This window comes from Theropithecus gelada, chromosome 5, assembly GCF_003255815.1.
Source record: "Theropithecus gelada isolate Dixy chromosome 5, Tgel_1.0, whole genome shotgun sequence".
NCBI lineage: Eukaryota > Metazoa > Chordata > Mammalia > Primates > Cercopithecidae > Theropithecus > Theropithecus gelada.
The window spans coordinates 38337932-38364441 of NC_037672.1; the positions used below are offsets into that span (position 1 = coordinate 38337932).

Consider the following 26510-nt stretch of genomic DNA (forward strand, 5'->3'; position numbering starts at 1 on the left):
AAAAAAAAAAAAAAAAAAAAAAAAAAAAAAAAAAAAGAAATCTGAAATCATTTAGTGATACATTATTGTTCACTAGCAAATAAATATTCAGTACACATTTACTTTATTTTTATTCCTTTTATTTTTTAAGGAAAAGGTACTTCAATCCTAGAGTACACTTTTTTTTTTTGAGATGGAGTCTTGCTGTGCTGCCCAGGCTGGAGTGCAGTGGCATGATCTCTGCTCACTGCAACCTCTGCCTCCCTGGTTCAAGCGATTCTTCTGCCTCAGCCTCCCGAGTAGCTAGGACTACAGGTGCACACCAACACGCCTGGCTAATTTTTGTATTTTTAGTAGAGATGGGGTTTCACCATATTGGCCAGGTTAGTGTTGAACTCCTGACCTCATGATCCGCTCGCCTTGGCCTCCCTAAGTGCTGGGATTACAGGCGTGAGCCACCCTGCCCAGCTAGAGTACACATTTTAAAACTTAGCCTTTGTTGAGAAACTTCTTTTTTTCCCTTTTTTGAGACAGTCTCACTCTGTCACCCAGGCTGGAGTGTAGTGGCACAGTCATGGCTCACTACAGCCTCAACTTCCCAGGCTCAAGTGATCCTCCCACTTTAGCCTCCCTGGTAGATGGGACCACAAGTGTGCACCTCCATGTCCAGCTAATTTTTTATTTTTCTTTTTTGTAGAGATGGGGTCTCACCATGTTATCCAGGCTGGATTTTGTCTTTTTAATTTCAAATTTCAATTGCTCATTGCTGGCATGTAAGAAAACAATTGACTCTTGTGTATTAATCCTGCATCTTGTGCTCACTTTGGAAACACATTTACTAAAATTGGAATGATACAGAGAAGATTAGCATAGCCTCTGTGCAAGGATGGCACACAGATTTGTGAAGCGTTCTTTATTTGTCTTCAACTTGGACAAGAGTGATATGCTGTCTCTGAAAAAAGACAAAACAAGAAGAAGAGGAAAGGACACAAAGGAGGCTATGTGAGCCACGGTGGCTCACGCCTGTAATCCCAGCACTTTGGAAGGCCAAGGCAGGCAGATCACTTGGGTCAGGAGTTGGAGACCAGCCTGGCCAACATGGTGAAGCCCTATCTCTACTAAAAATACAAAAATTAGCCAGGCGTGGTGGCTCATGCCTGAGTCCCAACTACTCGGGAGGCTGCGGCGGGAGAATCGCTTGCACTCCAGGCTGGGCAACAGAGCAAGACTTCATCTAAAAAAAAAAAAAAAAAAGGGCCAGACGTGATGGCTCACACCTATAATCCCAGCACTTTGGGAGGCCAAGGCAGGCAGATCAGGAGGTCAGGAGTTCAAGACCATCCTGGTTAACACAGTAAAACCCCGTCTCTACTAAAAATTCAAAAAGTTAGCCAGGTGTGGTGGCATGCACCTGTAGTCCCAGCTACTCAGGAGGCTGAAGCAGGAGAATGGCGTAAACCTGGAAGGTGGAGGTTGCAGTGAGCCAAGATCATGCCACTGCACTCCAGCCTGGGCGACAGAGCCACGTGAAACAAGCAGAAATTAAAATCATGTTGCCACAAGTCAAAGAATGTCAACAGCCACCAGAAGAGTTAAGGAAGGGTTCTCCCTCAGAGCCTTCAGAGGGAGCATAGCTCAGCTGACACTGATTTTGGATAACTGTAGAAGCTGAAATCCAAGAGAATTTGCCGCCTGCCCATTTGGCAACCACCACAAAGTAATCAACTGCAACACATTCTTTGACACAAGAAGGGGATTAGAAAAAAGGGTTGCTTCAAGAGTTTGGTGGCAGACTTCATATTTTTTAATTTAAAAAAACACATTTTGTTTTTACCAAAAAAAAAAAAAATATATATATATATATATATACACACACACACACATATATATATTATATCTTGCATCCTTGTTGTAATCACTTATTAGTGCCAGGATTCTTTGGTTGGTTCTTTAGAAGTTTTTACATAGACAATCATTATCATCTGTGAACAAACATAGTTTTGTTCGTTGCTTCCCTATGTTTTATTTCTTTTTTTGTTGTTGTTTTACTGCATTAGCTACAACTTCCAGTGTAATGTTGAATAGAGGTGATGAGAACAGACATCCTTGCCTTATTCCTAATCTTAGTGGGAAACTATCTAGCTTCTCAAATAGACTTTTTTTTTTTTTTAAGAGGCAAGGTCTTACTATGTTGTCCAGGCTGGAGTGCCGTGGCGAGTCACAGGCGCAATTATACTGCACTAAAGCCTCGAACTCCTGGCTCATGCTCATGCAATCCTCTTGCCTAAGCCTCCCAAGTAGCTAGGACTATAAGTGTACACCACCACGCCTGGGTTTCAAGAAACTTTTACATCTAATATCAACTATCTGTATTCTTTTAATGTTCATTTTTGGGTTTTGTTGTTGTTGTTGCTGTTTTGAGACACAGTCTCGCTCTGTCATCCAGGCTGGAGTGCAGTGGCGCGATCTCAGCTCACTGCAACCTCTGCCTCTAGTGTTCAAGCGATTCTCCTGCCTCAGCCTCCCAAGTAGCTGGGACTACAGGTGCACACCACCATGCCTGGCTAATTTTTGTGTTTTTAGTAGAGATGGGGTCTCACCATGTTGGCCAGGCTGGTCTCGAACTCCCAACCTCAGGTGATCCGTCTGCCTCAGCTTCTCAAAGTGCTGGGATTACAGGCATGAGCCACCGCACTGGCCCATTTTTGTTATTAAAAGTTAAAAAAATCAAATTAAATATACAAAAGAAAAATAACTATAACCCTTAGTTCACTGTCCAAACACAATATGGCAAAATGTGGGTATTTTCTTATAATTTCTTTTTTTTTTTTTTTTTTTTTGAGACGGAGTCTCGCTCTGTCACCCAGGCTGGAGTGCAGTGGCCGGATCTCAGCTCACTGCAAGCTCCGCCTCCCGGGTTCACGCCATTCTCCTGCCTCAGCCTCCCGAGTAGCTGGGACTACAGGCGCCTGCCGCCACGCCCGGCTAAGTTTTCGTATTTTTAGTAGAGACGGGGTTTCACCGTGTTAGCCAGGATGGTCTCGATCTCCTGACCTCGTGATCCGCCCGTCTCGGCCTCCCAAAGTGCTGGGATTACAGGCTTGAGCCACCGTGCCCGGCCTTCTTATAATTTCTATATGCGATTATTGTCCTGATGGTTTTTTATTTTAAGAATTTTAATGCTACTATATATTCTCTGAAAATGTTAATGAATGAAATGAAAATGTTAACATTTCATGAATATTCAAATGAATATTCCATGCCTTAGGTAATTATTCCCCTATGGATGGATCGTTAAGTTATTTATAATTTTCCTCTGTTATAAATAATATTGCTATAAAAATATTTTTGCATGGAGGACTTTATATATTTAGAAATGATTCATTACAATGTATTTCAGAAATTCTTGAATCAAAAACTTTAGATTCATGGTATATTGGAAAGTTACTTTCCATGTGGTCGGGCGCAGTGGCTCAGGCCTGTAATCCCAGTACTTTGGGGGGCTGAAGCAGGTGGATCACTTGAGGTCAGGTGTTCGAAACCAGCCTGGCCAACATGGTGAAACCCTATCTCTACTAAAAATATAACAATTAGCTGGGCGTGGTGACAGGCACCTGTAATCTCAGCTACTCGGGAGTCTGAGACATGAGAATCGCTTGAACCTGGGGGCAGAGGTTGCAGTGAGCTGAGATCATACCACTGCACTCCAGCCTGGGTGACAGACTCCATCTAGGAAATTCCAGACTCCATCCAGGAAAAAAAAAAAAAAAAAGGCCTGGTGCAATGACTCAAGCCTGTAATCCCAGCACCCAGCACTTTGGGAGGCCGAGGTGGTTGGATCGACTTGAGGCCAGGAGTTCAAGACCAGCCTGGCCAACATGGTGAGACCCCATCTCTACTAAAAATACAAAAATTAGCTGGGCATGGTGGTGGGCACTTGTAATCCCAGCTACTCGGGAGGCTGAGGCAGCAGAATCGCTTGAACCTGGGAGGCAGAGGTTGCAGTGAGCCACGATCACACCACTGCATTCCAGCTTGGGTGAGAGAGCAAGACTGTCTCAAAAACAAACAAAAATAGCCAGCTGTGATGGTGTGCGTTTAAATAATCCCAGCTACTCGAGAGGCTGAGGCAGGAGAATCGGTTGAACCCAGGAGCCAGAGGTTGCAGAGAGCTGAGATCACACCCCTGCATTCCAGCCTGGGCAACAGAGCAAGACTCTATCTTTAAAATTAAAAAAAAAGAAGGCCAGGTGTGGTGGCTCATGCCTGTAATTCCAGCACTTTGGGAGGCCGAGGCGGGCGGATCACAAGGTCAGGAAATCGAGACCATCCTGGCTAATACAGTGAAACCCCGTCTCTACTGAAAATACAAAAGAAAGTTAGCTGGGCGTGGTGGTGGGCACCTGTAGTTCCAGCTACTCGGGAGGCTGAGGCAGGAGAATGGCGTGAACCCGGGAGGCGGAGCTTGCAGTGAGCCGAGGTCGCACCACTGCACTCCAGCCTGGGCGACAAAGCAAGACTCCGTCTCAAAAATAAATAAATAAATAAAATATATATATACACACACACAGACACACACACTTTTCATGAGTATTGTACAAACTTACATTGCAATCAACAATCTACATTGGTTTTCATCACTTATTTTTATTTTTGCTAATTTTATAAGATAAAATATTGGCCAGGCACGGTGGTTCATGCCTGTAATCCCAACACTTTGGGAGGCCAAGGCAGGAGAATCACTTGAACCCGGGTGGTAGAGGTTGCAGTGAGCCGAGATCACGCCACTGCACACCAGCCTGGGCAACAGATCGAGACTCTGTCTCAAAAAAAAAAAAAGATTAAATATTATTATATGCCTCTTTTCATGTATATTTCTAATTACTTATGTTTTAATTTTTTGTTAGCCATATTTTTCATTGGTTGCATTTCCTCTTTTGTGTATTTTTTTATTCATGCTTTTTGGCCATTTATCTGTTAGAGATTTAGTGGCTTTCTCATTGATTTGCATGAATTACTTATGGCCATTTGCTTTACTTTGGCCATTTGCCTTCTAGATTTGCTCTGACATTTTCTAAGTTTGTTATTTGCCTTTAAATTTTATTTTTTTATATTTTAATTATAAATTATTTCTATATCATCATATGTAAATAGAATAACATATATCGTCTACACATTTACATAATTTAATATTTTCTCTTGTTTTCTTTTAGTTTTCTGTGGCTATATTTTTCAAATTGTGGTAAAATCAAGTAATATGAAATTTACCATCTTAACTATTTCTCTGGTTATACATTTTTGAATTAAATATATTTGTGAGGGTCTAAGTTATTACATTTAAAATTTTATTTTCATAAATAGTATTGTACCAGCTCCATTCATTCAATAGATAATTATTAATCATTTACTCTGATAAGCAATGATAAAAATTTAGATAGGAGATATTCTTACAGTGTGGTGGAAGGAGACAAACAACTGCAGGATTATGTGATAAATGTGATAAATGCAGTGATAGAGTATACATAGTCTACTATAGGTACTTTTTTTTCCTTAGTAGAGATGAGTTCTCACTATGTTGCCCAGGCTAGTCTTGAACACCTGAACTCAAGTGATCCTCCTGCCTCAGCCTCCTAAAGTGCAGGGATTACAGGTGTGGGCCCTCATGCCCAGCCTACTATAGACACTCTCATTCATTCAATATATACTTCAGTAACTACTATATGTCAAGTACCGTACTGGGCCACAATCAACAGGGAACCAGTCATGGTCCCTGTTTTGGTTTTCAAAAAAGAGAAAGAGAAAGAAAACTTACACTCAAACAGAGGATACAGATACATTTATTGTGTGATTTGCTGATTTATTGTGTGTCATAGTAGAGAAAACATGGGCTGCCATGGGAAAACAGAGAAGATCCATCTAAATCCAGTCAGGCTAGGAGTCACAGGGAGTCAGAAAGGCCTTACGAGCGCAGGAACAGAAAACCAAATCCCGCAGGTTCTTACTTATAAGTGGGAGCTAAATGATGAGAACACCTGGACACATAGAGGGGAACAACACACTGGAGCCTCTCAGAGAGTGGAGGGTCGGAAGAAGGAGAGGATCTTGAAAAATAACTAATGAATACTAGGCTTAATACCTGCCTGATAAAATAATCCGCACAGCAAACACCCATAACACAAGTTTACCTATGTAACAAACTTGCACATGTGCCCCTGAACTTAAAAGTTTAAAAAAAAAAAAAAAAAGACGCCTGGGTGCGGTGGCTCACGCCTGTAATCCCAGCGCTTTGGGAGGCCGAGATGGGCGGATCATGAGGTTAGGAAATCGAAACCATCCTGGCTAACACGGTGAAACTCCGTCTCTACTAAAAATACATTAGCCGGGTGTGGTGGCGGGCTAAGTCCCAGCTACTCAGGAGGCTGAAGCAGGAGAATGGTGTGAACCCGGGAGGCGGAGCTTGCATTACAGGGTGTGGAGATTGCGCCACTGCACTCCAGCCTGAGCGAAAGAGCGAGACTCAGTCTCAAAAAAAAAAAAAAGAAAGGCATGAGCTAGATGAAGGGAGAAACATACTCTGTGTAGAGAGCACACATACCACATACCAAGGTACAGTGGTGCAAGTGAGCAGGCTGTGTACCACTTAGTCAATTGAGAGAAGTGAAGCTAAAAATGTGGCAGGAGCCAGAACAAATTGTCTTTTATGCTAAATGCTAGCATCACTTCCTGAATAATCTTTCCCTTTCACATAAAAATAATGTTTATTGAGCATTTACTACGTGTCAGTCTCTGTTCCAAGTGTCTTACATGTACTGGTTCATTTGTTTCTTTATTCCAGAGAAAACCATTTGGTTCAGTGTGTTAACTCGTTTAATTCTTACAATAATCCATGAAGTGCATATTATTATTATGCCTTTGCTTAGTTAAGAGGAAACTGAGGGCAAGTCACACAGCTATATTTAAACTCAGGCAGTCTGCCTCTAGAGGCTCAATCTTTTTTTTTTTTTTTTTTGAGACAGAGTTTTGCTCTTGTTGCCCAGTCTTGAGTGCAATGGCACGATCTCAGCTCACTGCAACCTCCACCTCCCAGGTTCAGGCAATTCTTCTGCCTCAGACTCCCGAGTAACTGGGATTACAGGCATGCACCACCATGCACAGCTAATTTTGTATTTTTAGTGGAGACAGGGTTTCACCATATTGGTCAGGCTGGTCTCGAACTCCTGACCTCAGGTGATCCTCCCGCCTCGGTCTCCCAAAGTGCTGGGATTACAGGTGCAAGCCACTGTGTCTGGCCCCAATCTTTTTTTTTAAGAGATGAGGATAGTCTCACTATATTGTCCAGGCTGGTCTCAAACTCCTGGCCTCAAGCAGCCCTCCCCACTTAGCCTCCTGAGTAGCTGGGATTATAGGTGTGAGCCACCTCATCTGGCACAGAGACCAGACTATTAACCACTCTGCCTCTCATTCATATGTGATACTTCAAATATTTAAAACATTAATTTTTTTTTTTTTTTCTATTGAGACAGAGTCTCATTCTGTCACCCAGGCTGGAGTGCAGTGGTGCAATCATGGCTCACTGCAGCCTCGACCTCCTGGGCTCAAAGCAATCCTCCCACCTTGGCCTTCTAAAGTGCTGGGACTACAGCATGCATGACCACACCCAGGTGGTTTTAAATTTTTTTTGTAGAGATCGGGCCTCACTATGTTCCCCAGGCTGTAAAACATTAAATTTTTTACAGGTTATTTGGAGGCTATTGATTTGGCACAATATTTATTTCTGTAGGTACATGTATTTCTTTCTGTATGTTTATCTTTATTCCAGAATCATGCTGAAGGTTGTCTATGCCTTTCCTATCTTCTTTTTCAGGTTTTTCTTTCCTTTTTAAAAACAAATATTGCCTATTCTTCAAGTGAACTTTCATAACAATTTTCTTTTTTTTCTTTTTTTTCTTTTTTTTTTATTTTTTATTTTGATATCGAGTCTTGGTCTGTTGCCCAGGCTGGAGTGCAGTGGTGCGATCTCAGCTCACTACAACCTCCACCTCCCAGGTTCGAGAGATTCTCCTGCCTCAGCTTCCCAAGTAGCTGGGATTACAGGCGCCTGCCACCTTGCCCAGATAACTGTATTTTTAGTAGAGACGGGGTTTCAACATGTTGGCTAAGCTGGTCTCGAACTCCTGACCTCAAGTGATCTGCCTGCATTGGCCTCCCAAAGTGATGGGATTATAGCCATGAACCACTGTGCCTGGCCTCTCATAATAATTTTCTTGAACTAAAATTTGGGATTAGACCAGGCATGGTGGCTCACACCTATAATCTCAAGCACTTTAGGAACCGAAGGCAGAAGGGCTGTTTGAGCCCAGGAGTTCAAGACCAGCCTGGGGGATGTAGCCAGACCCCCACCTCTATCAAAAAATCAAAAATCAGCTGGGCATGGTGACATGTACCTGTTGTCCCAGCTACTCAGGAGGCTGAGGTGGGAGGATTGCTTAAGCCTGGGAAGTTGAGGCTGCAGTGAGCTCTGATGACACCACTGCACTCCAGCCTGGGCTACAAAGCGAGACTATTGTTAAAAACGAATGAATTAATTTAAAAAATAGAGATTGGAGAATTTTAGTTAAATAAATAAAATTTTAAAATAAAATTAGAGATTAGAGAACTTTAGTTAAGTGTATTAAATTGTAAAGTATTCCATTTTTCCATCCACAAAGTGCTATATTTTCTCATTGAAGTCTTTCAAGTCTCCCGATACAATTTTCTTGAAATAGGTAATATTTATTAAGCTTGTTCTTAGGTGTGTTAGAATTTTGTGGAGAAGTGTCATTTCTGATTGTGTTTTCTAATTCCTTACTATTAGTATGTAGGAATGCTGTATACTTGTATATGTTATTTTTCTTGATAGGTGAGATTATAAAATTACCACACAAAAACTGTAAAAATAGAAAAGGCGTATACCTTACTCAATAATGTTCAAAACATTCAGAAAAGGTTTGGGTCAATATGAAAGGCTACACAGAAAATAATGTGATTGTAATTCACTGTTTACATAGGTGTTAGTTACACATTTAAACTCTTGTCACCAATGCATTCTCATCTAATTTTTCCCATAATGAAAGAGAAGGAGACGCATTGGTGACTGCAATAGGGCCACCTCCCTCAAATTACGTTGCTCTCTATGACCCATCCTCAGTCTCCCAGTTCAAGCTAATCATTGACAGAGCTTTACAATCACAAGCTTTTACTGAAGCTTTGATAAGACAGTCCAGCAGTTGGTGGCAAATGAAGCCAGGCTGTGCGGCAGGATCTCCAGGGAATGAATGGATTTTCTTCAGCACTGATGAAATAACCATACGCTATAGGAATACAATGTCCAACGGGGGACTGCAAAGATCTGTCATCCTGTTAGCACTTATTCTGCTACGAGCTGTTACTGGATTCTCTGGAGATGGAAGAGCTGTATGGTCTAAAAATCCTAATTTTACTCCGGTAAATGAAAGTCAGCTGTTTCTCTATGACACTTTCCCTAAAAACTTTTTCTGGGGTGTTGGGACTGGAGCATTGCAAGTGGAAGGGAGTTGGAAGAAGGATGGAAAAGGACCTTCTATATGGGATCATTTCGTCCACACACACCTTAAAAATGTCAGCAGCACGAATGGTTCCAGTGACAGTTACATTTTTCTGGAAAAAGACTTATCAGCCCTGGATTTTATAGGAGTTTCTTTTTATCAATTTTCAATTTCCTGGCCAAGGCTTTTCCCCGATGGAATAGTAACGGTTGCCAACGCAAAAGGTCTCCAGTACTACAATACTCTTCTGGACTCTCTAGTGCTTAGAAACATCGAACCTATAGTTACTTTATACCACTGGGATTTGCCTTTGGCCCTACAGGAAAAATATGGGGGGTGGAAAAATGATACCATAATAGATATCTTCAATGACTATGCCACATACTGTTTCCAGACGTTTGGGGACCGTGTCAAATATTGGATTACAATTCACAACCCATATCTAGTGGCTTGGCATGGATATGGGACAGGTATGCATGCCCCTGGAGAGAAGGGAAATTTAGCAGCTGTCTACACTGTGGGACACAACTTGATCAAGGTACTGTACAGCTCGCTTCTTATTATAGCTTCAGAAAACACTAACAATTTACCTTCTGCCTCAGTAATTCTCTTATTGAAATCAAGGCAACTGATTTCAGGCTAATTCACAAGATCTATCCTCAAATTTTGTATTTAAGTTAGTGTATGTTTTATTTATCTAAGCTATTTTTAATGTATTAACCAATCAGTTTTTTTCAAAAGTCGCACTTTGAGGCTATTTTTAAATCTACCATCATACACTACAGTATGAAAATATGAGCTTACTTTCATTCTGTGGGAAAACAGTGCTTCATAAATTTAATTGTTGGAACCCTTTTCTGACAACGTGCAATTGTTTCAGAATTATGTTAAGGCACAACCATTTCAACTATGTATTTGTTGTTAAGGATAGCTAACTTAGCTAATAAGTAAATAAAGTAAGTAAATAAGTAAGTTAAATAAATGTTAGCTAACTCATGCATATTAAATACAGAAATTTAAATGTACTTCACATTTGATTTTATTTGTGTTACATAGCAAAAAAGAGAGGGTTAATTGTTGTGGGAGCTAAACACATTTCTTCCCATAAGAACTGGGAAGAATGTGCTCTACTAAAGCAATTTTCAAGCAGTGTATTTCAAAAGCTAGAGATTATGTTGAGAAATGTTAACATTAGTAAAACAATAGTGAAAATGCAAGCAAAATCATAGGTAATATTTACTGAGTATTTATTATGCACCACAGACTACATTAAGTATTTTACATGCATCGTCACAGTTGATCCTCTTATCCTCTTAACAGCCTTATGAACTAGTCTTCTTATTCTTCCCATTTAAAAGATGAGGAAACTGAAGCTTAATGAGATTAAATAATTTTCCCAAGGTTAAGGAGTAAAATACAGCTGTTATGGAGATGGATTTTTTAAATGACAACATAATTAACACTAACTGTCTTCATTAAGAATGTTTTGAAAAGAAGACTCAGGAATTTTCAAGAGTTTTAAAATTAAGAAAAATAAGTTATTCTGCACACCTGTTACATTTTAAAAATGAAAAAACTTTTGTCAATTTTATAATGTGCTACAAAAAGTAATTTAATTATTAATAATCAAAAGCTAAGTATACAGAAATTTTAAAAAAGAGCAACATAAAATAATTCCATGTCTGAATTTGTACATACAAAAATATCTGCTATCACTTCTTTTCTTTTTGAACTTTTCTGGATTATTACACATGTGCATTGTACTATGGTTTCAGACACATCTGCCCTTGAAGTAAACAGATTGCATTATGATTTAAAGGTCATTTGTACATTTTTGACTAGAATTGTATATAGAACATATTAATGTGTGGGTATACTATGATTTGACAAAATAAGGCCTTAAAGGGGAGAAATTGTATAAGTATTTAAAAGTTCTCAAGATTATGCATGCAAAAGTTAGAAAAATATTCCTTTCATTTAGTCCTTTTAATTTTTTTTTGTTTTTTTGGTTTTTTTTGAGACAAAGTCTCATTCTGTCACCCAGGCTGGAGTGCAATGGCGTGCTCTCGGCTCACTGCAACCTCCACCTCCCAGGTTCAAGCAGTTCTCCTGCCTCAGCCACCTGAGTAACTGGGACTACAGACACGTGCCACCTTGCCCAGTTAATTTTTGTGTTTTTAGTAGAGAGGGGTTTCACTATGTTGGCCAAGCTGGTCTCAAACTCCGGATCTCATGATCCACCCGCCTCGGCCTCCCAAAGTGCTGGGATTACAGGTGTGAACCTCAGCCAGTCCTTTTAATTATTAAAACAATTCATGCTCATGTACATTTAAAAATATCAGATTGGGCGGGGCGCAGTGCCTCATGCCTGTAATCCCAGCACTTTGGGAGGCCGAGGTGGGTGGATCACGAGGTCAGGAGTTCGAGACCAGCCTGGCCAAATAGTGAAACCCCCCTCTCTACTAAAAACACAAAAATTAACTAGGCATGGTGGCACGTGCCTGTAGTCCTGGTTATTGGGGAGGCTGAGGCAGGAGAATCCCTTGAACCCAGGAGGCAGAGGTTGCAGTGAGCCGAGATCACGCCACTGCACTCCAGCCTGGGTGAGAGTGAGACTCTGTCTCAAAAAAATAAGTAAATAAAAAATAAAAATATCAGATTGTACCAAAGGATCTAAAGTGAAAACGTTAAATCCCTCTCCCTTTCTCCACCTGACAATCCCAGGCCGAGGACACTACTGTTAATCGTTTCTTATACATTCTTTTTAAAGTTTTCTATGCAAATATATGCATGAATATGTTTATTTAACCTTTGTATAAAGAAAAATATTGTAAATTGTTGAAAAGTCATTACCTGGAAAAATGTCAACAATTAGAGTTTTCATGAAAATGTATTTTAAGGATTAAAGCCTTAAAATTGGCTGATAAGAATTAACAGGCAAAAAGCGTTAACAGATGTTGCTTCCAAATGTAGTTGATAAAATGACATATTTTCAGATGTTTTTCATTTTCCTCTAATTTGAGATATTCTCTGCCTTTAACACAAAATTAGCACTTTCTGATCGTGAGATAAATTTTATTATTTTAAATGGAGGGATGTGTTTTTCAACTATTGTGTTTTCCAAATAATGTTTGTATTGCCTTAAAAGTTCTAAATCACTAGACTAAATAAACGGTGTGAGGGGTCCTTGAAATCAGTCAGAAAGTGAAATACACTGCATGGCCCAGTGACTTATAGCACTAAAGAAATCTTGCAATGATTTGGTAGCCTGAGGTGAACTTGTTTTTCCCACTTGTCCCCTCGCTGTCTTGACTTTCACGTAGAAAACGTTAATTTGATATTTTATGTTGCAATGAAGTATTTCTTCCTTATCCTGCCCCCTTGTGACCCAGAAGAAGCATTCTTTAGGAATGGTTTTTAGACCGAAAATATTTATTGAGCTACACAAGCCTAATATAAAACTGAATTCTGGGGGGTTATGGATCCCTTCATTCCCTGCTTCTCAGATAGAGAAAAGGTTTCATGGTGGCTATTGGGGTTCTTTTCATTCCAGAATGATCTGGAAAACTCCATCTTGGTTTGAAATGTTCCCGTTTGGAGGAAACCTGAATGGTCCAGAGGGTCCCGAGACTGACCTGCAATTTAGATTCCACTTTATTGCAGATCTAGGGAGTACCTTAATGCAAGTCTAAGACTCAGGTAAAAATTTTCCATAATCACATCTACTATTGGACGCCTCAACTCTAAGTTTTTGTTTTTGTTTTGTTTTGTTTGAGACGGAGTTTTCACTCTTGTTGCCCAGGCTGGAGTGCAGTGGCACAATCTTGGCTCACTGCAACCTCTGCCTCCCGGGTTCAAGCGATTCTCCTGCCTCAGCCTCCCAAGTAGCTGGGATTACAGGCATGTGCCACCACGCCCGGCTAATTTTTTGTACTTTTAGTAGAGACAGGGTTTCTCCATGTTGGTCAGGCTGGTCTGGAACTCCTGACCTCAGGTGATCCGCCCGTCTTGGCCTCCCGAAATGCTGGGATTACAGACGTGAGCCACCGCGCCCGGCCTCAGTGCTAAGTTTTCAACAGTATTTGAAATAGAATGAGGATGTCTTTTTTGGTTTGGCCTTTTTTTTTTTTTTTTTTTTTTTTTTTTTTTTGACAGCGTCTCACTCTGTCACCCAGGTTGGAGTGCAGTAATGCCATCTCAGCTCACTGCAACCTCCGCCTCCCGGGTTCAAGCAGTTCTCCCACCTCAGCCTCCTGAGTAGCTGGGATTACAGGCGAGTGCCACCACACCCAGCTAATTTTTGTATTTTTAGTAGAGACGGGATTTCACCATGTTGGCCAGGCTGGTCTCGAACTCCTGACCTCAGGTGATCTGCCCACCTCAGCCTCCCAAAGTGCTGGGATTACAGGTGTGAGCGCCACTGCACCTGGCCCTGGCTTGGCCATTTTTAAGCATGGTAATCATCACTTTAAATATCATCTCTAGGCTGGGCATGGTGGCTCATACCTGTAATCCCAGAGCCTATGAGTTCGAGACCAACCTGGGCAACATAGCAAGACCCCCATCTCTATTTAAAAAAAAAAAAAAAACTGTATATTCTAAGTGAAGTAACTCAGGAATGGAAAACCAAATACCATATATTTTCTCATATAGTGGGAGCTAAGCTATGGGTATATTGAGCTTATGTATGCATTTGCATACCCATAGCTTAGCTCCCACTATATAAGCATGACATAATGGACTGTATATACAGAATGATATATACCTACATACAGAAGGATATAATCAACTTTGGAGACTCAGAACGGGGAAGCTGGGAGAGGAGTAAGGGATAAAAAACTACATATTAGATACAATGTATACTCCTCTGGTGACAAGTACACTAAAATCTCAGACTTCACCCTTACACAATTCATCCATGTAACCAAAAACCACTTGTACCCCAAAAACTATTGAAATTTTAAAAATATTTTTAAAAAGAGAAATATTATGAACATTTACATTTCAAAAACACATAAGTAAATAAATATTATCTATACTCTTTGCAACAATCTTGCCAGGTAACTATTATCCTCATCTTACAATGTGATATTTTGGACATGTGTCATATTGCTCCCCTATATAAAATCCATTAGTGGCTCCCCCAAGCTTTGGGGATAAAGTCTCAATTTTTCACCAAGACCTTTGAGACACAATTCCCAGCCTCCTTCCTGGCCACTCTCCCATCCTCTTGCACTTCATGTTCTATCATAACACACTACTACTGCCAGTGTCTCAATCTCTCCTTCCTATTTCTCTCCACCAGCCTCAACTATCTCACTCTGTCTAGCACAAATGCCCTCTTTACTTCGTGATGGTCACCACCTCCAAGTTATTCTTGCCCCTTTAAGATTTAAGTGCCCCTTCTGCGGGCTCCCCATAAGATGGGTTTGTTTCTAGCATAACACTCATACGACATGACACTTTTTCATCTCCCCAGCTAGACTGAGAGTTCTTTCAAAAAGGAGAGACAATTTTTAAATTTGCCTTTATGTTCTCAGCACCTAGCACAGAGTATTTATACACGTTAGGTGTAAATGTTGATTAAATGAGTGGTTTAGGATTTCTGTCTTAAATACTGTAATCAAAAACCAGTCTCAAGTTCAATCTTCGTATTTCATTGCATTATTGCAAACTGTTGAAATATTACTTATATTAATCGAGTAGTATATTAGTCAGGACTTTTTTGGTGGTAAGTTACAGAAATCTCATTCAAATTGGCTTAAGCAAAAAGGGGCAATTTCCTGGCTCAGTAACCAGACCACAGGGATGAATGGGCTCAGTGACCAGGAAGGCCCTTTATCTCAGCCTCTCACGTCTATTTCTTCCTCGGGTTGTGTCATTTTCTCCTTTGTAGAGGAAAGATTTCTCTCTCCCAAGTTTAGTTTTTTAAATCCCAGAAACGTATTTGGCCTATTCAGCAAAGCCCTGAGGGTTCACATTAGTAAAGGCAGTAATGTCTGTTTTCATTCTATTTTTAAATCAATAAACACATATAATAATTTAAATTTGTACATTTCCCTTTTAGAATGGAACATTTGAGAGTCTCTGAGTAAACATGCACAGAGGTTTGGGAAGGTGAGTTTGCTCATGAGACAATAACTCATTCTGTTTATAACTCTACTAAATATTGCCAAAGCTGGGCAGAGTTACTCCTGCCTGTAATCCCAGCACTTTGAGAAACCGAGGGAAGAAGATCCCTTGAGTCCAGGAGTTCAAGACCAACCTGGGCAACATAGTTTTGTAGAGACGAGACAAACCTTGTCTCTACAAAAAATAAAAAATCAGCTGAGAGTGGTGGCACATGCCTGTAGTCCCAGCTTCTTGGGAGGATGAGGTGGGAAGATCACTTAAGCCCGGGAGGTCGAGGCTGCAAACAGCTATGATTGTGCCGCTGCACTCCAGCCTGGGTGACACAGCAAAACCCTGTCTCAGGAAAAAAATTAAATAAATAAATAAATAAATAAATAAATAAAACGAAAAATACTGCCAACTTCCATGATAGTTTTGACCATTTCTTGACTTTAAAACTCTTTGTCTTTTACTAGTCATATTGGATTGGGGGGAAAATGTTATCTTTCATAGATAAATACTGTTTACACAGTACAAAGATTTCTCAAACCTGGTCACCATTGACATTTGGGGTCAGATAATTCTTTGTTGTGGTGGGCTGTCCTGTGCAATGGAGGAGGTTAGCAGCATCTAAACTCTACTCACTAGATGACAGTAGCTCCCCCATTTTCAGTGTTGTGACAATCAAAAATGTCTCCAGACCTTGCCAAATGTCCCCAGGCAGTCAAAATTCCTCCCACTCACTCCACCCTTGAAACCACTGACATATTCTACAGTAGACAACTGGTTAAAGACGTGAAGCACAAAGAATAAGGACATTGACATGTAACTAGTATGAGGGGCATAAAGATGATTATTTTACACGATTGCCTCAAGGAGATCTTCACCAGATGTATAAGTTGCATACAGAAGCTCAAAATTAATGTACGGCCTATTCTGTTTTTAGGGGGAAAAAAAAAACAGTGCTTTTAAAATGTTGAAAGAGGAAATAATATTTAATCATCAACATGATTACATCTAGTTTGGCTTTTCACATATCAAGAATAAAGACTGTCCCTCCTGGCTTTGCCTTATTTGTGAAATACTTGAAAGAGCTGCCCCCAAACTATTTTTCTTATATTAACCATTAGTTATTCATGAACAAAACACTAATCTTACTTTTTAAAAAAACTTGTCCTTTTTTAAAAAGCAAAATTTGGCCAGGCGCGGTGGCTCATGCCTGTAATCCCAACACTTTGAGAGGCCAAGGTGGGCGGATCACGAGGTCAGGAGTTCGAGACCAGCCTGACCAACATAGTAAAACCTCATCCCTACTAAAAATACAAAAATTAGCCAGGCGTGGTGGTGGGTGCCTTTAATCCCAGCTACTGGGGAGGCTGAGGCGGGAGAATTGCTTGAACCCGGGAGGTGGAGGTTGCAGTGAGCCGAGATCACACCACTTCACTCTAGCCCGGGTAACAGAGCAAGAATCTGTCTCAGAAAAAAAAAAAAAAGCAAAATTCAACGATTCAAACAAAACGTTACATAAGCAATATTTATTCATTTTTGATGCTATAACTTTGTGTTTCACAAAGTTTGGCAGGGGGTGGCTTTTTTGATTCGTGTTTTGAGAAGGAGCAATTCTCATGCCTCAGCCTCCCAAGTAGCTGGGATTATAGGCATGTGCCACTGCTCACGGCTAATTTTTGTATTTTTAGTAGAGACAGGGTTTCACCATGTTGGCCAGGCTGGTCTCGAACTCTGGGCCTCAGGTGATAGACCTGCCTCTGCCTCTCAAAGTGCTGGGATTACAGGTGTGAGTCACTGCGCCTGGCCAAAGTTTGGTTTTTTATGTGTCACTTTGTGTTCTATTTTTCTGGTTTTTTGTTTATATACATATCTAGATATATCTAAGTGTCATTATGTACTCTTGTTTACTAAAATATTTTTCTTTTAGAAATCTACTTTGAGGCCAGGTGCAGTGGCTCATGCCTGTATTCCCAACACTTTGGGAAGTCAAGGCAGGAGGACTTCTTGAGCTCAGGAATTCGAGGCTGCAGTGAGCTGTGATCATGCCTCTGCACTCCAGCTTGGGTGATAGAGGGAGACTGCGTCTCTAAAAAAATAAAAAATAAATAAAATTTTAAAAATATTTAAGTCATAAAATGCTTTTCCTTATTACATAATTAAAATAATTTAAATAATGTGCATTATTTATTAGATGGTTAAATGCCCAAATTTATGGGCATATATTATTAGCATTTAAAATATTTATTTATTCTATTAATATTTTAAATTTAAATAGGCCTTAAAATACAATAGTCAATAAATATATTTATATAAAATAAAATATATGTCAATGCTTTTTGTATTTTTTTATTACCACACACAAATGATGAAATAATTTTTAAAATTCCTCGTGGGTTCAAGAGACTGCTTAACACTGTGAAAGAGGCTTTCAGGATAAGATATGTTGGGAAACCCTACTCTAGGTCAAGGCCTCACCAGCTCTTTCTTGAGCTTAGGATACAACTGGATTGCTTTCCTATTTTTCCACTTCTTTGAGTAACTTTGTCTTAGCATTTCTTGGCATAATTCCTTCACAGAAGCTCACACATGCTGGACACGTGTTAGGCATTCAATGCATAATTGATTATTTTCAATTTAAGGAAGATCTACCTTGTTCCAGAAAGGATTTAAACCTGCAACAACAACAACAACAAAAAAGTGGATTGCAGGCACATACACACACACACACACACACACACACACTCTCTCACAGGCATAAACATTAGTCTTTTCAGAACATGCAAATCAATTAGATATGTGTGTTTCTTTAAAATATTGTACATTAAAAACCCATCTTGAAACAAGCTGCAGCATTTTGATGACTGTTAGAACTCAGTGATGTGTTTATGAGGGTTTATTATTGTTTCTATTTTTGTGTATTATGACAATTTCCATAATTAAAAGTAAAAAATAAGTCACATAAGAAGGTAAAGAGAATATTTTACATTTAAAGATAAAAGACTTTTTCCAACAAGAAACTAAAAAAAAAATTTTTTTTAATCTTCATATAGTTCTCTTCTTAAAGGCTCTCTTAAAATTATTAAACAAAGTTTAGTATTTAAACTGCAAAAACAAGGGTCAAGCGCAGTGACTCATGCCTGTAATCCCAACACTTTGGGAGACTGAGGCAGGAGGATTGCTTGAGTCCAGGAGTTCAAGATCAGCCTGAGCAACATAGTGAGACTTCGGTCTCTACAAAAAATAAAACAAAAATCAGATAGGCATGGTGGTATGAGCCTGTAGTTACAGCCACTGGGGAGGCTGAGGTGAGAGAATTGCTTGAGCTCAAGAATTCAAGTTTAAAGCTATGATGGCACCACCGGACTCCAGCCTGGGTGACAGAGTGAGACCCTGTCTCAAAAAGTAAATAATAAAACTGCAAAAATAGCCGTGAAAATGCCACCATTCACATGATTAATAGCTAAGCCTTCTTTGCCAACAGACTGCTGCAACTGCTTTCTTGAACAACAAGAAGGCTGCAGTGTTTCTTAGGCATATTTAAATAAACAAAGTGTTATTTTAAAGACTCTTTTGCCCAATCCCCCACCAATGTCTTGAAGATTAAGTGTAATATTTTGAAATGGAAATACTAGTTGGAGCCTTTTTAGTTTGTCTTGGTTATATAGAAGCAAAATCTTCAAGGATTATCTGAAATTATTTTCTTTCACTGAAAAAAAGGATTTTTTAAAAACTCCCTTGGTAAAGTCATATTTCAAGAGAATAACATATCATAATTAATTTGTACTAAGTCTTAGTGGCTAAAAAATTAGCCAAGCTTTTTTTTTCAACAAAGGACGGGAGAAAGAGGGTTGAAACAAACAACAAAACCTATTACTTTCTTCCTTCCACCACTTTCCCCTCTCACATCAAAAAAGTGGTTTTTTGTTGTTGTTGTTGTTCATTTGTTTGTTTGAGACAGAGTTTCGCTCTTGTTGCCCAGCCTGGAGTGCAATAGCACGATCTCGGCTCATCATAACCTCCACCTTCTGGGTTCAAGTGATTCCCCTGCCTCAGCCTCCCAGTAGCTGGGATTACAGGCATGCACCGCCACGCTTGGCTAATTTTGTATTTTTTGTATTTTTAGCAGAGACAAGGTTACTCCATGTTGGTCAGGCTGGTCTTGAACTCGTGACCTCAGGTGATCCACCTGGCTCAACCTCCCAGTATGCTGGGATTACAGGCATGAGCCACTGCACCCAGCCAAAAATGCTTTTTTTAAAAAGAGAAGAAAGAACAAAGAACAATCTTAATTCTTAAAGTGAAAGATTGAGACAATTATTACAGATAACTTTTTTACATCCCATCATATTCTTTTAAATTACTATAAGAATTTTTATTGCATACATACTGTAATATCAGAAACATACTAGGTACCTATAATATATGATCTCGTTTAATTCACTCATCAACTCTGCCAGGTAGGTGTTCTGAAACTCAACTTACAATTGATGAAACTGAGGCCCAGAGAAATTTGCCCAAGGTTACATAGTGGATCAAAGTGTCAAACACAAAATTAAAGCCTGATCTGTGTCAATCCAAGCTAGCAAGGTCTGAGGACAGAAATCAGCTGCCCCGCTTCAATGAAAAAAAATTTACAGCTTCAAAACCCATGTCCGTCACTTGTTTTGATACTGTCTCAGCAGATATTTTACTTTGCTTTGCTTATTAAAAGACCAAAACAATCTATGTATGTGTTTAATTTGTCCATGAAATCTATGAACTATTTATCCCCTGACTCATATATTAAAAGTTGGGTTTTTCATTTGTCCTCATGATTTTAATTATTTGCTCAAAATTTAGCATCCCATTAAAGTGATGTTAAATCACTTAAGTGTGCCCTTGACAATATCTTTTTTATTTTTTTTGAAGAGTCTCGCTCTGTCACCTAGGCTGGAGTAGTGCAGAGGTGCAATCTCGGCTCACTGCAACCTCTACCTCCCAGGTTCAAGCGATTCTCCTGCCTTAGCCTCCTGAGTAGCTAGGACTACAGGCATGAGCCACCACGCCAGCTAATTTTTGTACTTTTTTTTTTTTTTTTTTTTTTTGAGACAGAGTCTCGCTCTGTTGCCCAGGCTGAACTGCAGTGGCACAATCTTGGCTCACTGCAAACTCCACCTCCTAGGTTCACGCCATTCTCCTGCCTCAGCCTCCTGAGTAGCTGGGACTACAGGCGTCTGCCACCACACCCGGCTAATTTTTTGTTTTTAGTAGAGACGGGGTTTCACCATGTTAGCCAGGATGGTCTTGATCTCCTGACCTCGTGATTCGCCTGCCTTGGCCTCCCAAAGTGCTGGGATTACGGGCGTGAGCCACCACGCCTGGCCTTGTACTTTTAGTAGAGACAGGGTTTCGCCATGTTGGCCAGGCTGGTCTCAAACTCCTCACCTCAAGTGATCCATCCACCTCAGCCTCCCAAAGTGATGGGATTACAAATGTGAGCCACTGTGCCTGGCCCTATCATCTAGAGTTAGCATAGTTTTTCATTTGATTAGCTAACGCATGGTACCTGCATATAATGCCAACCCATCTCCATCAGAATCTAAGACAACTCTTAGAAAATACCGTATAAGAAATACTGATCAGGCCGGGCACAGTGACTCACGTACATCCCAGCACTTTGGGAGGCTGAGGCAGGCGGATCACTTGAAGTCAGGAGTTCAAGATTAGCCTGGCCAACCTGGTGAAATCCCATCTCTACTAAGAATACAAAAGTTAGCTGGGTGTGGTGGTAGTAAGCCTGAAATCCCAGCTACTTGGGAGACTGAGGCAGGAGAATCGCTTGAACCCAGGAGGCAGAGGTTGCAGTCAACCAAGATCGTGCCACTGCACTCCAGCCTGGGTGTCAAACACGCCATCTCTAAAAAAAAAAAAAGAAAGAAAGAAAGAAAAAAGAAATACTGACCAAATACGTTAAAACTATTATTATTATAGATGTTTTTAAACTAAATTTGAATAAATTATGAAAACTGCTTGTGGAGAATTGCCAAAGAGAGTTTCTATAACCAGAATACCATTGTTAGTAATAAGAGTCGTGTAAAAAAAAAAATGTTCAGACTACAACAGGTATTCTAAAACCTTCAAGAGAGCAATATTTACTTTTTCTCACCATTAAGTAGAAAAAGTTATACTTCAGTAAATGATTAACAAGAGTTTAAATAAATGTAATTATAAATGCTCAGAGAATAATATTGTGATCCTATTTAAACAGCTTGATTTGATATGAGCACTCTCATACATGGAAAATTAGGCCCAAATGGAGATCAGAAAATATTTTGAGTAATGGAAACAGTGCTAGACATAATGAAACTATGAACAGAGGGAAACTTTACATGACTTTATAATATAAAATAAGTCATTTAATAACATATATAAAGTTTTACTGAGCAAACTCAACATTCGAAAACAGCCTATTTTAGGCCAAGCACTGTGACTCACGCCTGTAATTCTGCACTTTGGGAGGCTGAGGTGGGTGGATCACCTGGGGTCAGGAGTTCAACACCAGCCTGGCCAACGTAGTGAAACCCCGTCTCTATTGAAGATACAAGAAAAATAAGCTGGGCATGGTGGCGTGTGCCTGTAATCCCAGCTACTAGGGAGGCTGAGGCAGGAGAATTGTCTGAGCCTGGGAGGCGGAGGTTGCAGTGAGCCAAGATCGCACCACTGCACTCTAGTCTGGGCGACACAGCGACTCTGTCTCAAAAAAATAAAAAAATAAAAAAATTAGCTGGGCGTAGTGATGGGTGCCTCTAGTCCCAGCTACTCAGGGGGCTAAAGCAGGAGAATCGCCTGAACCTGGAAGGCGGAGGTTGCAGTGAGCCAAGATCGTGCCACTGCACTCCAGCCTGGGCGACAAGAACAAAACTCCGTCTCAAAAAAAAAAATGCTATTTTAAAAGAAAAATGTGTGATTAAAACTACTGAACATTAGCAACAATTCTGTTGCTGAAAAGTAGTAGAGAAGCTGAAAATAGAAGGTTCTGACCTTCTAATTTACTGACCAGTGAAGAGTGAATCACAGAAGTAATTAAAGTAATCCTTGGATGATCTAGTAGTGTTACTTGAAAATGTTTTTGGGTAACCTTGAGGCTGGTGAAAGCCAGGATCCTTTAGTATTTGGGGGAGTTAATTGCTTGGTTCTGCTTAATGTCATATCTTGACCAGAGATTACATGACCAAAGTCTTAAGTAAAGGGCCAGGGTCTACTGTTACGAGTTTTTCTTTCATGTTAATATGACATGACTTCCTCCTTACATTGTTTTGAACATCAACGTATTATTATAGAGGACAAAATATTCCTTAATATAGAATGAAATTCAGAGTAGCCGAACTTTACTTTTAAGTCTGTTTTTTCCTTTGAGATTTTTGGAAGTCGGGGGAAGCTAAACAGTGATAGCACAGAACAATTAAAGTCACTGACAGGAACTGTTTCAACCAATACCCTTGACTTTTTGTTTTTGAGATAGGGTCTTACTCTGTTGCCCAGGCTGGAGTGTAGTGGCATGATCATGGCTCACAGTAGCCTCAACTTCCTGGGCTCAAGTGATCCTCGTGCCTTAGCCTCCCGAGTTAGCTGGTACACCCAGCTAACGTTTTTAGTTTTTGTAGAAACAAGGTCTGGCTCCTGTTGCCCAGGCTGGTCTTGAACTCCTGGGTTCAAATGATCCTCCCACTTCAGCCCTCCAAAGTGCCGGGATTACAGGCATGAACCACCATGCCCAACCCAACTTTATTGAATTACAAAAATAATGCATTTGTATTGCAAAACATTCAAACAACATAGAAAGACATTGTTAAAAATAAAGGTTCTCTTCTTTCCTTACTCTCTAACCCCACACCACGGAAGTAATCACTGCTAGCAATTTGTTCAATGTCCAGATTTTTTTCTATGTATATATGTACATATAACATATACATACATATAGTGATTTTTGAATCATATTATTACATTTAGTTTCAGTTATTATTTCTCAATAATCAAAACATAAAAGCATACTGTTTTTATTTCACTCATTTCTGTATTTTTTTCTCCTGTTAGACATCATAGGTCATCTAAAGGCAGGGGCTACCTTGCTTTTCTAAATGTCTGTTACAGGGCCTTGTATTTGTTAAATAAATGTAGACTTGAATTTAAGTAAATAATCAAAGTAAATGGATGAAGAGTGACAAAAGGAATAAAATAATAGCCGGGGGTTGAAGGAAACTTAGACAAATGAAAATGACTTATCTAAACATGTTTTTGCTGATGTATATAACTTTGTGTAATGAACAGAATGAAACATAAGGTAATGCTGATGAATTCTCCATTTGACTGAGTTCAGAGGGGTGCCCCAGGTGGTGAAGCAGGATGCAGGCATAATCAAAACCATGACCCCGGCTGGGCACGGTGGCTCATGTCTGTAATCCCAACACTTTAGGAGGCCAAGGTGGGCAGACGACTTGAGGTCAGGAGTTCGAGACCAGCCTGGCCAACATGGCAAAACCCCATCTCTACTAAAATACAAAAAAAATTAGCTGGGCATAGTGGCCCATGCTTATAACGCCAGCTACTCAAGAGACTGACGCAGGAGAATTGCTTGAACCTGGGAGGTAGAGGTTGCTGTAAGCCGAGATCTGCCATTGCACTCCAGCCTGGGCAACAGAGCAAGACTCCATCAAAAAAAACACAGGGTCTCACTCTGTCACCCAGACTGGAGCTCAGTGGCACGATCAGCTCACCTTACCGTCTGCCTCCCAGGCTCAAGCAATTCTCCTGCCTCAGCCTCCCGAGTAGCTGGGATTACAGGTGTGTGCCACTACTGCCTGGCTAATTTTTGTATTTTTAGTAGAGACAGGATTTCACCATGTTGGCCAGGCTGGTCTCGAATTCCTGACCTCAAATGATCCACCCCCCTCAGCTTCCCAAAGTGTTGGAATTACAAGTATGAGCCACCGCACCCGGCTGCCTCTGAGTGTTTCTTCTCTGGTTTCTCAGTCTACTATCCCTTGGTTTTGTGCCATGTCTGTTACATACCCCTTGCATTTTCACAGCCTGTTCAATCACCTTCCAGTCTATGGTGTAACAGTGTGTTTCAAAGGCACGTAATTTAATTTGCATGATATCCTGGAATGACAGTGAACTAGAAACCTGAAGGACTTAGTTCTATTTCTAGCTTTACTACTAACTGACACCTTGGGCAGGTCATTTATGTGGGTGAGAGGGAGGTTCAGCTTCTCCATCTATAATAGAAAAATTTTTTAAATTGAACAAAATGACCTCTGAGGTCCATACTCTACCTCTAATTGGAGCACGTGGGGTGATACAGCCTGGGCCTGATTCATCCTGTGCAAGTTACCTAACCTCTCCACCCTCTGGTTTCCTCTAAGTGGAAATGATCACAGTACCTACCTCGCAGAATTTCGGTGAGGATTACATGAGAGAGTACACACACAACACCTGGAACAGTGCCTGGCGCATTTGGTACTAGATATGTGTTAGCTCTTATTAATATTTATATTATTCAATTTCTGTGGCTCTTATTTCCATCACTGTTCTGTTATATTCAGTTATGAAAATCACTCATCTCTAAGAACCATTTAATTATGACTTGATTGAATGCCATGCTCTTCTAAATGCTATGAAGACAAGTATCTCTGCTCTTTCAGTCTAACTTTTTTTTTCTTTTTTTTTTGGAGACAGAGTCTTGCTCTGTCACCCACACTGGAGTGCAGTGGCGTTATCTCGGTTCACTGCAGCCTCCACCTCCTGGGTTCAAGCAATTCTCCTGCCTCAGCCTCCTGAGTAGAGTAGCTGGGACTACAGGCGCGTGCCACAACATCTAGCTAATTTTTGTATTTTTAGTAGAGACAGGGTTTCACCATGTTGGCTAGGCTGGTCTCGAACTCCTGACCTCAAGTGATCCACCCATCTCAGCCTTCCAAAGTGCTGGGATTACAGGCATGAGCCACCGTGCCTGGCCTCAGTCTAACATTGACAATGGTGTAAGGATCACCATTCACAGGGAAGACAGTCCAGCACAGGGGTGGTGCCTGAGGGATTTACTTAGCTTCTGACATCAGTGAGGAAAATAATCCAATGCTAACGTTACTGGTTTTAGGAGAGAGGTGAATAGAAAATTACACATAAGTGTTACACATAGAAGTGCTGTGCTAGGCACTTGGACAACTAACCGTTTTCTGAACACCCCAAATTTGCTGACAGGTCCTCCATGACCTTTCTAGATGATACTGAATTCCAAAGGTATATAGATATTTTTCTCTCATCATGCAATTGTGGAATGTGGTACCCTCATTCCAGGACTATTTAGCTCTTTTAATAACTAAGTACAGCAGAGAGAAAATGTAATTTTAAAACAATATGTCAAATGGTCTTTCCCCAACGGCTTCAAAATTTAGAACTGCAGGACATACAGAAAGCAGGATGGTATAGTAAAGTGGGTTCAAATCCCAGCTCTGCAACTGTAAACTTCAATTTCTTTTCTAAAATGGGAAAAATAAGACTTGTCTTGCAGAAGCTGTATTATCAACAAGGTACATCAAGTAACCAACGAACTAGCTGATCCATAATGGGCGTTCATTCAACAAATATTCTAGGCCAGGCCCTCCGTTGGGCATCTGTGTGGACAACTGTGAGCACAATAAATATAGTCAGTCTCTGCCCTCAAGAAGCTAATAGGCCTGGTGTGGAGCCACACTGCATGAGCCTGAGACTTTTACAATAGCAGGGAGGGATCCTTTTTTTAAAAAAAAAAAAAAAAAAATTAAACGGAGACAAAAATCAATACAAAAGTAAATATTTGGCCAGGTGCAGTAG

General features: G+C 40.3%; 1 protein-coding gene and 1 non-coding gene across 3 annotated transcripts in view; both read left to right on the forward strand.

Annotated features, from left to right (window-relative positions):
• Nucleotides 1-793: 793 nt before the first annotated feature.
• LOC112625520 lies at nucleotides 794-900 on the forward strand. The gene has a single exon (XR_003119616.1). It is a non-coding gene; the product is annotated as a U6 spliceosomal RNA (small nuclear RNA).
• Nucleotides 901-9164: 8264 nt separating this feature from the next.
• KLB (klotho beta) overlaps nucleotides 9165-26510 on the forward strand; it is a 43532-nt gene continuing 26186 nt past the window's right edge. The window contains exon 1 of one of the 2 annotated variants that reach the window (XM_025385628.1): nucleotides 9165-10080. In XM_025385628.1, coding sequence (XP_025241413.1) covers nucleotides 9256-10080 — 825 coding nt within the window. In that variant the 5' untranslated portion in view covers nucleotides 9165-9255. The remainder of the gene's footprint in view (nucleotides 10081-26510) is intronic. The other variant, XM_025385629.1, reaches the window with a different exon arrangement.